Genomic DNA, 18,914 nt, shown 5'->3' on the forward strand with positions numbered 1-18,914 from the left:
CTCAGTTGTATAAATGAGATAATTGTAAGTCGCTCTGGATAAGGGCGTCTGCCAAATGCCGTAAATGTAAATGTAAATGTACATTAAATACAAATAAAGTGATGAGTTATTACTTAAAGTAAAGTAGTGTGATTATGTGTTGGATGGAAAGCAGTTGGACACACACACTCAGAGGACAGGTCCGGACAGAGCTGACTCGGATGTTAACACGGTTCCTCAGGAGATTCCACTGAATTGCTTATCGTGATGTCATCCAGAGACAGCTGGGAATCGATTCAGGTTTAGAGATCCGATATCACTGTAATGAAAACAGACGACGTTGTCGAAACACGTTTACGGCTTAAATTCCAACTGGAACACGTCCGTACACTCACAGTGAATGTGTATCTGATCTCACATGGAATAGTTTACACACTGTGAAGAAAGTTATTTGATGCAGGACTAAAGAAGAAGCATGTTTAATTTCTTTACACACAGTTTTTAACATTCTGAAAGATGAAAAATGACAAATGACAAGTGTCAGGTCGTGAAAAGGTATTGTCAAAATATAGATAGAACACCATCAGTCCACACCGCGACACGGCGTCTTTCCACACCGCGACACGGCGTCAGTCCGCACAGCGACACGGGGTCTTTCCACACCGCGACACGGCGTCAGTCCACACCGCAACACAGCGTCTTTCCACACCGCAGAACACGGCATCTGTCCACACCGCGACACGGCGTCAGTCCACACCGCAACACAGCGTCTTTCCACACCGCAGAACACGGCATCTGTCCACACCGCGACACGGCGTCAGTCCACACCGCAACACGGCATCAGTCCACACCGCACAACACGGCGTCTTTCCACACCGCGACACGGCGTCAGTCCACACCGCAACACGGCGTCAGTCCACACCGCACAACACGGCGTCTGTCCACACCGCAACACGGCGTCTGTCCACACCGCAACACGGCGTCAGTCCACACCGCACAACACGGCGTCTGTCCACACCGCACAACACGGCGTCTGTCCACACCGCAACATGGCGTCAGTCCACACCGCAACACAGCGTTTTTATAGCACAGACCTTGCGGAATGTGAGAACACAGTAGAATCTTTAGGACAATAAAGCATGATGTTGTGTGTGTGTGTGTGTATCTGTAGATGACATGGCGTCCTCAGTACCGCAGCTCAAAGTTCCGTCACGTGTTCGGCAAAGCCGCCACTAAGGAGAACTGCTACGATGGAGTGCCAATCACCCACAGTGTCCATGACAACCATCTCTGTGCCGTCAACCCGCGATTCATCGCCGTTATCACCGAGTGTGCAGGGGGTGGAGCCTTCCTTGTCCTGTCCATCAATCATGTAAGCTATCTGTTTATCTGTCTGTTCATCTGTCTGTCTCTATCCATCTATCTGTCTCTGTCCATCTATCTATCTCTATCTGTCCACACCATCATACTGTCATGGGAAAAAGAAAGTACACCCTCCATCAGTTCTATGTTTTTATTTATCAGGGTTAAATAATAATTGTGTGATCCTCACCAACCTCTATAAACAAATAATGTCAGGTGACAATAAAAAACACAACAGATTTCAATATGTAATAATTTTTTACAGAAAGTAATCCTACATTCATAAACCAGGTGGGGAAAATAAATACACCCCCCTGTAATTCAGCAGCATGTAGAACCACTTTTAGCAACAATAACTTGGAACTTGTAGCAGTTTATCAGTCTCTTACATCGTTTTGGAGAAACTCCGACCCACTCTTCTTTACAACATCTCTTCAGTTCATTGGTGTTTGAAGGCATTCGTTTATGCACAGCTCTCTGAAGATCCCACCACGGCATCTCAATGGGGTTGAGGTCTGGACTTTAACTTGGCCCTTCCAAGACCTTGATTTTTTTCTTCTTTATCCATTCAGATGTCGATTTGCTGGTGTGTTTGGGATCACTGTCCTGGTGCATGACACAATTTCAGCTCAGCTTAAGCTGCTGGACAGATGGCCTCACATTTGTCTCAATATTCTGGTATAAAGTCATTGTTGTCTCAATGACTAAAAGTTTCCCAGGTCCAGTGGCTGCAAAACAAACTCAAATCATCAGCCCTCCATCACCAGGCTTCATAGCTGGTATGAGGTGTTTGTGATGATACGCTGTGTTTGGTTTTCACCAAACATGGCACTGTGCATGATGATCAAACATCTCCACCTTGGTCTCATCAGTTCAACAGATATTGTTCCAGAACATTTGTGGTTTGTTCAGATGCAATTTTGCAAACCTAAGTCTTGCTCCATATTCCTTTTGGAGAGAAGGGGCTTTTTCCTAGCCATCCTTCCATGAAAGCCGTACTTCTTCAGTCTTTTTCTGATTGTGCTGTCATAAACATAAACATTGAGAGGCCTGTAGGTCACATGATGTAGCTCTTTTCTTTATACCTCTGAGCATTAAATGGTCTGACCTTGTCCACTCCTGAGAAGATTGGCAGCCGTCTTGAAAGCTCTACATTTGTAAACAGTCCTTGTCACTGTAGAATGGTGAATTTCAAATAGTTTGGAGATGGCCTTATAACCCTTCCCAGATTGATGAGCCACAACAATTGCTTCTCTGAGGTCATGGCTGATGTGCTTTCTTCTTGGCATGAGGTAGACACACACCTGAATGCTCCAGAACACCAACCTGCCAACAATACATATTGAAATCTGTTGTATTTTTGTTGTTGTTGTTGTTGTTGTTATTGTCACCTGTGGTTGTTTATAGAAGTTGGTGAGAACCACACAATTGTTATTTAGGGCCACACCACAAAAAATAAAAACCTAGAATTGAAGAAGGGTGTACTTTCTTTTTCCCATGACTGTAAATGTCTGTCAGTCAGACTGGGCAGTGTGTATGTGAGTGTGTTATTGTGGTGATAGAAATGTGTGTGTGTGTGTGTGTGAGTGACAGCAAAAGTGTAGATAAGACAAATGAGTATTTCATCAGGCCTGAGGCTCTGTCATGCCTCACACACACACACACACACACACACACATTCTGAAGGGCACGTACGCACTTGGCTTGGATTGTCTTGATGACATCATCATGTTTACCCACAATCCCCTGCAGGACTGGACATGAGAAGGCTCAGGGGAAACATCTGTAACATCACAACTCACTTTCTTTCTTTCTGCTTTTGCTCTTTTTTGCTCTTATCTCATTCTTTTTCTTTCGCACTTTCTTTTTTCTTTCCTTTTATCACCTTCATTTTTCACTTTCTCTCACATTCAGTCCTGGAGGTGTGTGTGTGTGTGTGTGTGTGTGTGTGCGCGTGCTGATTTGTACATGTTTAAACTACACACTGTTGCTCAATATCACACAGTTTATCAGCTCCTCTGATCACTGGATGTGTCCCAAACACACACACACACACACACACACACACACGCATTACTCATTACACATAGTGGTGTGTGTGTTCTTGTGTATGCCCTCCTTTACATACACTTTGAGTGTGTAGTAGCAGGTCAGCACTCTGTGCACACACACTCCACATTCTTCAACTTCTAACAGGCCTGCGTGAACACACACACACACACACACACACACACACACACACACACACACACACACACCTATTGCAGTGCATTGTGGAATATGATGGATACTCTGGAGTTTCTCCACAGTGGTTCAGGACATTGTGCAAATAATTTGAATAATAAAATGTAACACACACACTCTCTCTGAATGTAAATGTGTGTGTGTGTGTGTGTGTGTGTGTGTGTTAGACAGGGAAGGTGGACCCCCATCACCCGAGGATCTCTGGTCACAGAGGGAACGTTCTAGACATCAAGTGGAATCCATTCAACGATTTCTGCATAGCTTCCTGTTCAGAGGACACAACGGTCAGCTCACACACACACACACACACACACACACAGACACACACACACACACAGACACACACACACACACACACACACAGTCAGAGGGAAGTGGAGCTAGAGATAGTGTGCTAAGCCCTGCCTCATCTTTTGAGCACTTGCTGTGAGACAGAGAGAGAGACAGAGAGAGAGACAGAGAGAGAGACAGAGACAGAGAGAGAGACAGAGACAGAGACAGAGACAGAGAGAGAGACAGAGAGAGAGAGAGAGAGAGAGAGAGAGAGAGACAGAGACAGAGAGAGAAAGAGAGAGATGAACACTGATAATGTAGCAATGCATTAACGTAATCATGAATATTTTTCTTCACATACTTTGAATTCCACACTGCGACACTACAGTCACACTAACAGGTGACGAGCCTCTCGTGTCACTTCCAGTTTCACTTACTTGTGGGCGTGGCCTGAGAAACAGTAATAGCCATATATATATATATATATATATCAATCATTTCTATTGTTAACTAGTTAAGCACAAACTAAATAACGCAGTTAACTAGTGTTAGTGTGAAAATTGGTTGCATGTTATGTGCTCGACTTCGCACTAGCTTTGTTCTCAGATTAGCTTAGCAAAGCAAGCTAACTGTACTAGCTACGTACACTCGCCAGAGACCCCAACGATCTCTGCTACTTCCTTCCAAGCTTTATTTTTCTTCCTAACGTCTCTGTACACGTTTAATGATAATGAGAGCTCGTATATGACAGGAGAAAATGAAACCACGCTTATAAGTTTTTATTTCATTTTCGTGGGAACTAAGCACAGGTAGGAACTAAAGTAGTGAGCGGGGAACTGAAGAAACGTCGCACCACATGGGGTCCTCTGAATCATTTGAGAGAATCGTTTGGATTTGTCACTACTTCTCTTGTCACTGGAATCGCAGTTTTCTGTCGCACGTACATAGAAAACAAACAGTCGTCTGTCGCTTTGTCGCTCGCTAGTGTTTGTGCTGATGTCAGTGCAGATTATTACACAGAACACTCCTGAGGTTTAGCTGTCAGTTCAGTAATGAACTCTGATTGTGTGTGTGTGTGTGTGTGTGCGTGTGTGTGTGCCTGCAGGTGAAAATCTGGGACATTCCTAAACATGGTGTGATGAAGAACATTACAGTTCCATTGAAGGAGCTTCAGGGTCACTCGCGCCGAGTCGGACTGATAGAGTGGCATCCAACCGCCAGTAACATCCTGTTCAGTACTGGCTACGACTACCAGGTAGACACACACACACACACACACACACACACACACACAGAGACACACACACACACACGCACACACACACACATACACACACACAGTTTGGAACAGGATGTAAATTGATAAAGGAGTCTTTAGAACACAAACGTGCTTCCTGGGTGTAAAAATCTGTGTGTGTGTGTGTGTGTGTGTGTGCAGGTGATGGTGTGGAACCTGAACACACCTGAGCTGGTGATAAAGAACCCGGTACGTTCCATCAAGATTCACACAGACGTGGTTCTCTCCATGTCCTTCAACACAGACGGCAGTCGCATAGCCACGTCCTGTAAAGACAAGAAGATCCGCATCATCGACCCGCGCACAGGAGCACTGCTGCAGGTGAGTGTGTGTGTGTGTGTGTGTGTGTGTGAGAGAGAGAGAGATTCTTTCAACAACTACATATATAATGTATCGGAACATTCCATTAACGATCCTGGCTTCATGACTCATGATTCAATTCGATTCTCAGAATACTTTGAATAAAATTTGAATGAAAAAAACAATGTAAAACAATGTGCATTTTTGTCTGTATAAAACTAAATACATCAAAAATTGCTATGATCAGAGGTTTAATATTGTGAAAAAAATTCACTACAGGTTCTAAAAAATAAAGAAATAAATGTATAAATTCTCCCAAAAGTTTGATTGAATAAATCTGACCTGGGAAAATGGTTGACTGTAACATAATGAGTTCGGTAGCAGAGCCTGAGGCGTCATTTTAACTGGAAATAGAGCTCCAAAGTCGGATAAAATGCCCGAGTTCTGTGACCTGTTTCTCGGCGCTCTGTAGATCGCAGCGGTGTGCGGCTGGTGTCGTTTAAAAGCTACTAAAGAGCTCTGGTTAACTGTTATAATGTGGTCGTGTAACCGTATAAGCTCTAATGCATGTCGGTTGCGATCTGGAGCTATTGGTCATCGTGTGCTCTATATATTTTATGGGTTAGACAGATTGGGACCTCTGCTGTTCAAACCGTGCGATTGCATTAGACGCATAATTAATAGAACGTTGATTTACACGACGTGAAACTCACATTCACGCACATAATCAGATTTTTGCATTATGATATATCATGTTATTTAATTTAAATATTTAATTTAAATATACTGTATGTCTTTTGGCAGATACATTTATATTTTGTTTTTATGTCTTTTACTGTATTTTTTAATCTATTTATTTAATTCATATTTATTTATTTTTTAACTTTTCAATTTAGATTTTTTAGTACATTTAGTTCATTTAATTATTTTATTATTAATTTTAATCATTTTATTATTTATCATTTATGTGATTTTGTATTCATTTTAATACATTATCATTTTATTGTTTTTATTTGGTATATATTATATTCACATGATTGTATATTTCTGTACTTTTTCATGTATGATGACTTTATACTTATTTAAATAATTTGCAGTATAATTATATTGAATATAGAATAATTATTTTAATAAATTCATTACAGTGTAGTTTTAACTTAGCATTTTAAATTATATTTGAATTTCTTTATTATATTTACATACTTACTTATTCCGGAGCAAAACCTTACTCTGTGCGTGTGTGTGCGTGTGTGTGTGTGTGTGTGTGTGTGTGTGTGCGCGCGCGTGTGTGTGCGCGCGCGCGTGTGTGTGTGTGTGCGCGTGTGTGCGTGTGTGTGCGCGCGCGTGTGTGTGTGCGCGCGCGTGTGCGTGCGTGCGTGTGTGTGCGCGCGTGTGTGTGCGCGCGCGTGTGTGTGCGTGTGCGTGCGTGCGTGTGTGTGTGCGTGTGTGCGTGTGTGTGTGTGTGTGCATACATATGTGACATACGCTCTCCTCTTCTACACATCTAAACCTCACACTCTTCTCCTGAGAGAAGATCAATAGTAGTCATATATGTCTTTGGTTTGTAGCCGGTTGCCATGGTAATAAGAAAACACTTCAGTAGTGACCCAGCACCTGTAGGTAAAGAGTGTGTGTAGTGTATCGAGTGTATTGTTGTGATTTGGGACGTAGCCGCTAGAACACACACTCACTGTGTCGTCACTCTGTTACTCCTCACACACTCGAAATATGAAGTGTAATGAGGCAGCGCTAAATGGTTTATGTATTTATGCGTCATTAGTAAATATTTGGGTTGCGTTTGTTTATAACGTGACATCACACACACACACACACACACACACACACACACACAAACACGCACAGTGCACTGTGTGTTCACTGTGATTGTGATGTGTGTCTGAATGTGCTGTGTGTGTTTCAGGAGACCAACACAAAGACACACAGAGCCAGTAAAGTGATGTTTCTGGGGAATCTGAAGATGCTGCTGTCGACGGGGAGCTCGCGCTGGAACAATCGGCAGATCGCCCTGTGGGATCAGGTGAGATCCGAGTAGAGATGCGTGTGTGTATGTGTGTATCCATGCTGGAAGTGTCTTTACTTAGCAACCAGCTAGATATGAAGCTTCTGGGACAAAGAAAGACCATGCTCATTAACATGACAGTGTATATGGCTCAAGAGTGTTTGCTCGAGAGGATGGGATTGGTCAAGAGTGTGGGAGAGGAGGAGAGGATGGGATTGGTCAAGAGTGTTTGTAGGAGAGGATGGGATTGGTTAAGAGTGTTTGAGAGGATGGGATTGGTCAAGAGTGTTTGAGAGGATGGGATTGGTTAAGAGTGTTTGAGAGGATGGGATTGGTTAAGAGTGTTTGAGAGGATGGGATTGGTTAAGAGTGTTTGAGAGGATGGGATTGGTTAAGAGTGTTTGAGAGGATGGGATTGGTCAAGAGTGTTAAAGAAGTTTTTTGTGTACAAGAGTTAATCATACGGTCTTAAAGATTTAGAAAAAAAACAGTTCAGGCTGCTCTGTAACTTTATAAGAAGTTATTTTTATTATAATAATTTTTCCTACCCTTTGTGTATCCTGAAGGAAGTGACAGGTAAAGCACTAAACTTTTTTGTTTTGTTTTTATGGCATTCCTTAAGATTCTTCAGGTAAACATCGAGGTGTGTCATGATGATTCCACTTAAGAAAATCTGTAAATATTTTAACTTTACAGAAAACTTTACAAGATTAAACCTCCAGTGTACTGTTCAAGTCCACGAGCTGTGTCTTAAATAACACACTTCTGTAGTGCACTACACTCATGAAGTGAAGTGTGTGTGTGTGTGTGTGTGTGTCTGTGTGTGTGTGTGTGTGTGTGTGTGCGCGCAGGAGGACCTCTCCCAGCCATCGTTTCTGGAGGACTTAGATGGCTCCTCGGGTGTGTTGTTCCCTTTTTACGACCCTGACACACACATGCTTTACATAGCTGGCAAAGTGAGTATGCAAAACCGACACACACACACACACACACACACACACACACACACACACACACACAGGACAAGCCCTGAGCACTCTGTGTGTATATTGCTATGAACACATGTCTTTTTGTTCAAAATAAAAAATAGAAATTCAGCATCACGTTATAAACACGTCTGTATTTTTACTCAGTGTGTTTCTCTCTCACTAAATATAATTTTAACGCAGTGTAGCTACTTCCTGCTTGTTTCAGAGTTTTCTGGTATGTAAAAATCTTGCTGCACTGATTTCAGTGTGTGTGTGTGTGCGTGTGTGTGTGTGTGTGTGTGTGTGTCTGTGTGTGGTGTGACCGTGACGGTGGGCGTGGCACATGACAGGAGCTCACATCACGCTGCAATCTGATTGGCCGGGCTCTAGTGATATTTGTTTCTCGTTTGCGTGAAGGTGAAGAAATTCACCTGCTTCTATAGAAAATGACTGGGAGGCGGGGTGAAGGTCAGGTGATCAAAGGTCTAACCTGACATCAAAGAGATCAAAGGGACAGACGGGTTCTAGAATCCGGTTCTAGAATCAGGTTCTAGAATCCTTTTCATTTGATTGAAATGTTTTTGAAGTGTTTTTTTTTTTTTCGTTTCTGTTTGATGGAATGCAGTTGTTTCTAATAATAACTGCTGATTTCTGTAATGTTTAGTAAGATGTGAGTAATAAAGTGAATAAGATTATATACATTTATTTATTTATTTATTTACTTACTTATTTACTTACTTACTTATTTATTTATTTATTTACTTACTTATTTACTTACTTACTTATTTATTTATTTATTTACTTATATATTTAGTGCATGATCTCAGTAGTTGAAGAAGCTTGCTGAGCGACATATTTTATAGCACCACCCACCCACACACACACACACACACACACACACACACACACACACACACACTCCCACACACTCTATTATACTAAATACATGTTGAGCAAAAACACCTCATTACTGTTTACTGGATATGACAACATTCAGTCCCCATAAGGACAGAATTAAACGAGTGTGTGTGTGTGTGTGTGTGTGTGTGTGTGTGTTGTAGGGAGATGGAAATATCCGATATTATGAAATCAGCTCGGAGAAACCGTATGTGCACTACCTGACTGAATATCGCTCTCTCCTTCCGCAGAAAGGAATGGGTAATAAATCACACACACACACACACACACACACACACACACACACACACAGATTAAATTCTGTACTGTAGAATATGTTAATGAGGTGTTAATTAGTGTTATAATACTGAGGCAGTGTCTCGTATCCTAAACACTGTGTCAGAACATTAACGTGTGTGTGTGTGTGTGTGTGTGTGTGTGTGTGTGTGTGTGTGTGTTCGTGTGAAACGAATGGTTTGGGACGGAATGATATAGAATTTGAAGCTGATGATATAAATCACCTGCAGCCGTTTGAACAACACACACACACACACACACACACACACACACACACACACAGTTTCTCTGCACTTCACACAGACGAACACAAATAATTCTTCATTTCAGCCTAAAGGTTTAAAAACATCAGGTTTCAGCATGTAATGCTAATTATTTTACTGTGTTTCTGTATAAAAATGTGGACTTTTAACATCCAACACTTCTTATTTTACCCTGAAGCTTATTTATTGCTTATACGTTATTTATTATTTATATAATGTTTAGGATTGAAATGCTTACTTTTTGTTTGTTTTCTGTTGTTTGTATTGTTAAGTGAACTGGAGTTTCATTTATTATTATTATTATTATTATTATTATTATTATTATTATTATTATTGTAAGTTTAGTCAGTTGTATTCATTAATTACAAATTAATTTGTATAATTATTTATTTAATCACTTAGTTCATATTTAATTAATTTCTTTTTATATTTATTAGACTTTATATCTCATTTATGAAGTTCCTATTTAAATATATGGTCATTATATTGTTTGTATTGTATATTTATGTATTTAATTTTAAATATTTAAGTATATTTACATATTTAAAAGTCTTAATTCATATTATGGTTATATTATAGAGTCATTATTATTATTATTATTATTATTATTATTATTATTGCTGTAGGTGTGATGCCGAAGCGAGGGCTGGACGTTTGCTCCTGTGAAGTTTTCAGGTTTTACAGACTGGTGACCACAAAGAGTCTCATCGAGCCACTGTCCATGATCGTCCCACGCAGGGTAACACACACACACACACACACACACACACACACACTCATTTTCAGAGTAGAATATCTCTAACTGTTTTACAAAATTTGCATTGGCTTCCAGTTAAATTCCGTGTAAACTTTAAAATTTTACTTTTAACTTACAAAGCACTCAACAATTTGGCTCCTTCATATCTCTTTGATCTTCTTCATATACACACTCCTTCTCGCATTTTAAGATCGGCTTCTGCACTTGCTCTTGTTTTCCCACGCACTCGGACAACTTCCATGGGGTCACGAGCTTCCGGTCTTTAAATCTCGTCTTAAAACTTATTTTTTTAGGCAGGCTTTTATGTGATTTTATGTTTGTTTGTTGTATTGGCTTTTATTGTTTAATGTTATTGTTTCACCCTGTTTTATGGACTTTGTAAGGTGTCCTTGAGTGCCATGAAAGGCGCCTGTAAATAAAATGTATAATAATAATAATAATAATAATAATAATAATAGAATATATCAACACTGTGACTATGTTTACACGCACATTAAAAATTCCGTTTAAGGTCCGTATTCCGAATACGATGTTTATATGCGTACAGAAACCGGAATATTCCTGTATACGTGGTTTGGTTGCTGTAAGTATTCCTGAGTCGCCGTTCCTAAATACCTGCCTGCAGCTACGCATCTGTTAGCGTCCACAATTCCCTGCGTACTGAGCTGCGTGTATATCTCCTTTCAGTGGATTTTCTGAATAAGGTGTTTACATGCAACAGATTTCTGATTAAAACAGGAATATTCCAGGGACAGGAATTGGAATTTGGGGAATCAGAATATTATCTTAATCTGAATCGGATTGAAATTGGATTGCGGTGTTTACATGCACGACTCATTACTAATGAGAATATCGCCAAATTCTGATTAATATCGGAATATTGATGTGCGTGTAAATGTAGTCATTGTTGCAGCCCTAGATCAGACTATAAACATCAAAATCAGTGCAAAAATGTTAATCTTTAACCTTCCATGATTGGCTCCAGTGTATTCAGTGGATTCAGAAACTTCTCTCTGATTGGTTACTGGTGTGTTTTGTAGGCGGGGTTAATTATAAGTCATCTGAAAACTGAAGATAAGCACACAGCTCTGTTGATATTGATATTGATGTGCGTGGAAACGTAGCCAGTGAGAAGTCAGCGTGGCTCTGGTATGATTTTGTGGGAAACAGTGACCTCTAGTGAGCAGAGAGCAGCATTTCATCTGACTGTTTCTACTATTCAGTGTGTTTTAGGAGAAAGATATTCCACTTCATTAGTGTTATAATCGCCTCTATATGGGAGTTAACATTAATAATTTAATTCAGTAAGATTGTCTAATGAAGATACTTCATGCCCACTAGTACAATTTGTGTTTAATCTTTTTTTTCTGCTTTTTTTGTATCTCACTGGAGCCCTAGATGCATGTCTTCAGATTTGAATAAGTGAAATGAGATGTTAGCCAGCAGCACACGTGTCCTTTCTGTTTCTCTGGCCTTGTTCCAATCCTGTTTATAATGTGCTCTTGACGACCTTCTCTTGGCCAACGTAAGGGACGTTTCATTACGTTATAAGCTTGAGTGAAGTGAGTCAGACGAGGATCGAGTTGTGATCTGGGACATGAATCCAGGTTCCTTTTCGGAAGTTAAATAGAAATCCTGATTTCTTCCTACAGTTTTCCAACATTCTGAAACCAAAGTGCACAAACTTGTGAGATAACACACTTTAAAATCATTAAGGAAGTTTGTGTAAAGATGATAGATTTATCTCTGTATTAAACACTGTGTGTGTGTGGTGTGTGCGTGTGTGTGTGTGTGGTGTGTTAATTGTTACAGTCTGAGTCCTATCAGGAGGATATTTACCCGATGACGGCCGGGAAGGAACCAGCCATGACGGCGGAGGAGTGGCTGAGAGGCATGGACAAAGGTCTGAGCGTCTACAACACACACACACACACACACACACACACACAGAGACAGAGAGAACTTTATAACCTTCCCAAAAAGAAAAAAAAATTCTGAATTAAGAATTTAATTTGAAAGTATTTATTTCTGTAAAGCTGCTTTGTGACAGTGTCCATTATATTATAGAAATAAAAATTGAATTGAATTGAATCGAGTTCATTTTTCGCAACCTTAAGAGACAGCTAAAACAGTCACCATGACAACCGTAAATGCAATGCTGCAATGATGTCATTGTCGCATCCTACACGGTTAAAGTTCCCGGTTTAACTCTACCACAGAATAACGTTATTGAGACACTAAAGAACAGTATTAATCTGTAGTGATGCCACAGAACCACGGTTCTCAAAGCGACGCTCTGGAACCGCCACAGAGCCGTGACGTGTGCAGGCGATTTTTCTTATGCATTTGTTGCACTGGTAGAAATCACTGTATATAAATTAAATAGGTTTAATGTAAACCTCAATAACTCTAAAACAAGTCAGCCTGAACATAATGTCAACTTCAATCTAATCATAATTCTATTATATTTTATCATTTAGTGTTTTTTTATTCAAGAAAAAGAATATATACGGCTTCAATAAATAACCAGAATATATAAATAATGAGGTAATATTTGAATAGATGGATTTTTATAGTAAAATAATTCCTCAAACACTTTGAGAACCCTGGAATGCCTATTTCTGGTTCCCTAAAGAACCTGTGTTTTTTTGTGTGTAGTATGTGATTTTTTTTTTTTTTCTTTTTACTTTTTCTTTAAATCGCTTCATATTTTTTATGTATATAATTTTCTTATATTTAATATTTTTCTTTATATTTTTCTTTATATTTAATATTTTTCTATATTTCCTTTTCTCAGTCGGAACAGCTGTATAAAGCATTTCACTGCAAGTCGTACTGTGTATGGTTATGAATGTGACAAATAAAATTTGAATTTGAATTTGATTGTTGTACGTTGTGTAACCAATCAGTGTTGTTAGCCCCGCCCCCAATTACCATATAAAGTGTACCTACCAATGTTCTAGATGTTCCCCCGTGTGTAGTAATTAGTGTCTCCATCTACAGAGTGAAAATTCAGAATGTGAAATTCCACTGAAGGTAAGCGAAACCTCTCCCCTCCCCCCGCAGGTCCGGTGTTGGTGTCCCTGAAGCCGGGCGTGGTCACTAAGGTGAAGCTGTATGAGGATGAGGAACCGGTGAAAGCTCCCAGCGTTCAGTTAGACACCCGACGCTCTCAGAGTCGACCTGGTCTTCAGCAGCTCACCTTCACTGAACACCAGAGGAACATGGATGAGGAAAGACAAGAAGTGAAGAAAGAGGACAGGAAGGAACAGAACTTGACTGAGACCATTGCTAATGGACAGAGAGATTTCACGCTCTGCTCACCGCCTAAAACTGAAAATGAGGTGCTTCACACATACACACGCTATATGATCACACACTCGCTATAATCACACACTTGTTATAATCACACACTTGTTATAATCACACACTCTATAATCACACACTCTATAATCACACACTCGCTATAATCACACACTCTCTATATCACACACTCTCTATAATCACACACTCGCTATAATCACACACTCTCTCTATCACACACTCGCTATAATCACACTATCGCTATAATCACACACTCTCTATAATCACACACTCTCTATAATCACACACTCTATAATCACACACTCGCTATAATCACACACTCGCTATAATCACACTATCGCTATAATCACACACTCGTTATAATCACACACTCTATAATCACACACTCACTAAAATCACACACTCGCTATAATCACACACTCTATAATCACACACTCGCTATAATCACACACTCTCTATATCACACACTCTCTATAATCACACACTCGCTATAATCACACTATCGCTATAATCACACACTCTCTATAATCACACACTCTCTATAATCACACACTCGCTATAATCACACACTCGTTATAATCACACACTCTATAATCACACTATCGCTATAATCACACTATCGCTATAATCACACACTCTCTATAATCACACACTCTCTATAATCACACACTCGCTATAATCACACTATCGCTATAATCACACACTCGTTATAATCACACTCTCTATAATCACACACTCTCTATAATCACACACTCGCTATAATCACACACTCTCTATATCACACACTCTCTATAATCACACACTCGCTATAATCACACACTCACTATAATCACACACTCGTTATAATCACACACTCGCTATAATCACACTATCGCTATAATCACACACTCTCTATAATCACACACTCGCTATAATCACACTATCGCTATAATCACACACTCGTTATAATCACACACTCTATAATCACACACTCGCTAAAATCACACACTCGCTATAATCACACACTTGTTATAATCACACACTCGCTATAATCACACACTCGCTATAATCACACACTCGCTATAATCACACACTTGTTATAATCACACACTCGCTATAATCACACACTCGCTATAATCACACACTCTGTATAATCACACACTCACTATAATCACACACTCGCTATAATCACACACTCTCTATATCACACACTCTCTATAATCACACTATCGCTATAATCACACACTCTGTATAATCACACACTCACTATAATCACACACTCGCTATAATCACACACTCTCTATATCACACACTCTCTATAATCACACTATCGCTATAATCACACACTCTCTATAATCACACACTAACACACACTCTCTATAATCACACACTGGCTATAATCACACACTCTCTATATCACACACTCTCTATAATCACACACTCGCTATAATCACACTATCGCTATAATCACACACTCTCTATATCACACACTCTCTATAATCACACACTCGCTATAATCACACACTCTCTATATCACACACTCTCTATAATCACACTATCGCTATAATCACACACTCTCTATATCACACACTCTCTATATCACACACTCTCTATAATCACACACTCGCTATAATCACACTATCGCTATAATCACACACTCGTTATAATCACACACTCGCTATAATCACACACTCTCTATAATCACACACTCGCTATAATCACACACTCGCTATAATCACACACTGTATAATCACACACTGTATAATCACACTATCGCTATAATCACACACTCTCTATAATCACACACTCGCTATAATCACACACTCGCTATAATCACACACTGTATAATCACACACTCGCTATAATCACACACACTTATTCTAATTCTCAATATTGTTGTTGTTTGTATACATATATATTGTCACAGGAAGTTTAATGTGTGTGTGTGTGTGTGTGTGTGTGTGTAGCTCTTGCAGATGTATTATAAGCAGCAGGAGGAGATCCGGCGGCTCCGTGAGCTTCTCTGTCAGAGAGACGTTCGGATAAAGCAGCTCGAGCTCGAGATAAAAAATGTCAGGAACTCACGCTGAGAAGGGACTCTCTCTCACACACACACACACACACACACACACACACACACACACACACACACACACACACTGGACCTCAAGCTGCCTAACCCTGCTTTAATCATGAAACCTGCGTCACTTTTGTACAGCTTTGTGCTTCAATGTGGCTTTTAATCTTTATTTAGTTTCACTTTGTTTTTTTTACACCTCACAGCTATGCAAGGTTACTTTTAATCTTTTTTTTTTATTTTGGAAAAAAAGAAATGATGTGCCTGTCTTAGATAATGCATTCAGATGTTTTATGTGTGCGAGTGTGTGCGTGTGTGTGTGTGTTAATCTCCAGGTAAGACATTATGATGATTGTGTAACACACTGAATGTGTTAGTGAGTTAAACTGCTGTATGATAAAGTTACGGGTATCTCACGGTGACACGCTTTACTTCTCTCTTATTTATTTTGTCTTTATGTTTCTCTTTATGTTTTAATTTTTTTTAAAAAAGACAGTGACCAAATAAGAGCAAAAGATAATTAAGATGTGTGGATTGTAGCTGAAGATCTGACTGCTCTGGTTGAAGAGCAGCGGCAGGGTTTAGAATCGTCTTCTCACAGCGCTGAGCCACGCTAGCTTTTTGTCAAACTGTTGCTTTAATTCAACACATTTTCGAAAAAAATAAAATAAAATAAAGCAATGTATGTAAAATAGATTAAGCCATGACCAACACTCACGTATGGCCATGATCCTGCAATAATGTTAATATTATTCATATAATTGTTAGTAATTTCTAGTAAAACCTGCTCTGATAGTTTTATTACACTGGATTTAAAAAATAATAAAAACAGCACCTGTATTTTGTTTTTAAAACATCACTTTTCTCTTAACTGGATTTTTTTTTACTATTACTTCCTTTATTTTGATTAGCTTCATATATTTTTATGCATTTTTTTTCACTTTTTATTTGGATATTAATAAGAATTTAGACTAGATTTATGGCTTGTGTGTATAGAAAGAACACAAATTTAGGATTTTTGATTTTTTTTTTAGGTTTTTTTTGCCATGTAACTTTTAGTTTAGTGCCGTATTTCCCGCAACTGTGAGGCGGTCGAGAGAGAATCACTTTAAACACTCTCTCTCTAAGTCTCTCTCTCTCTCAGTTAATGTCCCACTTGTTTTATCAGCATATCTTCACTCCAGTCTAAAGGTTATTAATAGCAGCTTGATAATAACAACCTGTGTAGGCTTTGTAGTGTTTATTCTGCTTTCTCGCTCATAACAGCTCACCCTGAACTATCTGTATATTAATCTTTATCATTAACATCTGTTTTTCACATTGGTTAACAGTTTCCTACATTACCCACAATGCTGTTCTGATAGTGGTGCAGTGGGATTTACCTCTTGCTTCATCTCTACCTAAAGAGAGTGATGCGGCGGGGCTTTAGTCTTTCATTCTGTCCCGCTCTCTCAGCTCCTCATCTACACACACATCAACTTCTAAAACTTCAACTTTCACTAATACCACCACTAACACCGTCACACTCGTCATCTCAGATATTGCTAACTAGCCGAGTCTCTGAGTCTTGTGGCTGCATTGCATTCTGGGACTTTGAGTCTAGCGTTTGTTTTAATGTCTCTCCGACTTCTACGCTGGATTTCTGGAGAAACTTTGAGATCTGTGAATTTTTCTCTCCTATTATACTCCATTGTAAATCCACTAGCTCCGCCCCCTGTGACATCAGCATGACACACAACCACTAACTTCTCACGGGAATAACAAATAAACATCAACAACTAATAAATTATCACCAGAATCACTAACCACTTTACAGATATTTCAGTACAAACGTGTTTAACGTGTTTCAGGGGGGAGCTTAACTTTAACTCGCGTAACTACACACACTGAAATCTGTCAGTTTTTAGCTGGACACTAATAAACACACAGGAAGAGTTAATCAGTTACACACTAAAACATTAACACTTTATCTAATTCTACACAAAGGCATGTCTGGAGGTGTTCATTACAAACTGTAGGTGTCATAAAACACTGGAACTCTTGATTTATCCTTCACTTATTCAACACTGTATATGACATCATCCCTGAAGGTGTTAATCGAACGCTGAAACTCGGCACTAGAAAGAGTTAAGACTAAGAGTCAGTCCAGCGCTGTAGGTGTTTCATCAGCACAGAGGATTTCACTCGCACGAGTTCAGCGCTAAAGATGATCACGTTTTTCATTTTTCAGTGCCTTCATTCTCGATGAAGCTGAAAACTCACACATTAACACTGTTACACACTGCACACACAGTGTAACACACATCTGAACAAAAGCCATAGGTTTAAAAGTAAGCTTTAAAGGTGTGTGTGTGTGTGTGTGTGTGTGTGAGTGTGTGTGTGTGAGAGAGAGAGAGAGAGAGAGAGAGAGAGAACAGGAGGAAATCACACATTTCTTTTAAGTTGCTTTTTAAACTGTCTTATGATTCACTGTGTACTTTTAAAGTTGTTAACACACACACACACACACACACACACGCTGTACTCTCTCACTACTGTACTGTGTCTCATCCCAATTACAGTGTGTGTTTGGGAACGACTCACGTCTCTGCCTCGTTTCTGACAGTAGATTGTTGTTGTTTATTCTGGCTCCGCCCTAATCGGTAGAATTTGTGTAGTGTACTTACAGTGCTTTGGCAGGGTTTTGTGTAGTGGTGTAAACCTCAGGCCTCGATACGATACAGATACGATCCAGTTACAATACGATACGGATATGATACGATACAGATACGATTCAGATACGGTACGATACAATACAGATACGATACGGGTACGATACGGATACAGATATGATACGATACAGATACGATTCAGATACGATACGATACAGATACGATA

At 39.6% G+C, this 18,914-nt stretch overlaps 1 protein-coding gene across 1 annotated transcript in view; it reads left to right on the forward strand.

The window, feature by feature from the left end:
• The window catches only part of coro2aa (coronin 2Aa), a 35,877-nt gene extending 17,262 nt beyond the window's left edge, over positions 1–18,615 (forward strand). The window contains exons 2-12 of the mRNA XM_053232872.1: positions 1,151–1,351; positions 3,753–3,869; positions 4,964–5,113; positions 5,297–5,476; positions 7,377–7,493; positions 8,327–8,431; positions 9,505–9,601; positions 10,527–10,639; positions 12,470–12,560; positions 13,724–14,001; positions 15,928–18,615. Of these exons, the coding sequence (XP_053088847.1) occupies positions 1,151–1,351; positions 3,753–3,869; positions 4,964–5,113; positions 5,297–5,476; positions 7,377–7,493; positions 8,327–8,431; positions 9,505–9,601; positions 10,527–10,639; positions 12,470–12,560; positions 13,724–14,001; positions 15,928–16,050 (1,572 nt within the window). The 3' untranslated portion in view covers positions 16,051–18,615. The remainder of the gene's footprint in view (positions 1–1,150; positions 1,352–3,752; positions 3,870–4,963; positions 5,114–5,296; positions 5,477–7,376; positions 7,494–8,326; positions 8,432–9,504; positions 9,602–10,526; positions 10,640–12,469; positions 12,561–13,723; positions 14,002–15,927) is intronic.
• Positions 18,616–18,914: the final 299 nt, after the last annotated feature.

This window comes from Pangasianodon hypophthalmus, chromosome 3 (assembly GCF_027358585.1).
Source record: "Pangasianodon hypophthalmus isolate fPanHyp1 chromosome 3, fPanHyp1.pri, whole genome shotgun sequence".
In the NCBI taxonomy this organism is placed as follows: Eukaryota; Metazoa; Chordata; class Actinopteri; order Siluriformes; family Pangasiidae; genus Pangasianodon; species Pangasianodon hypophthalmus.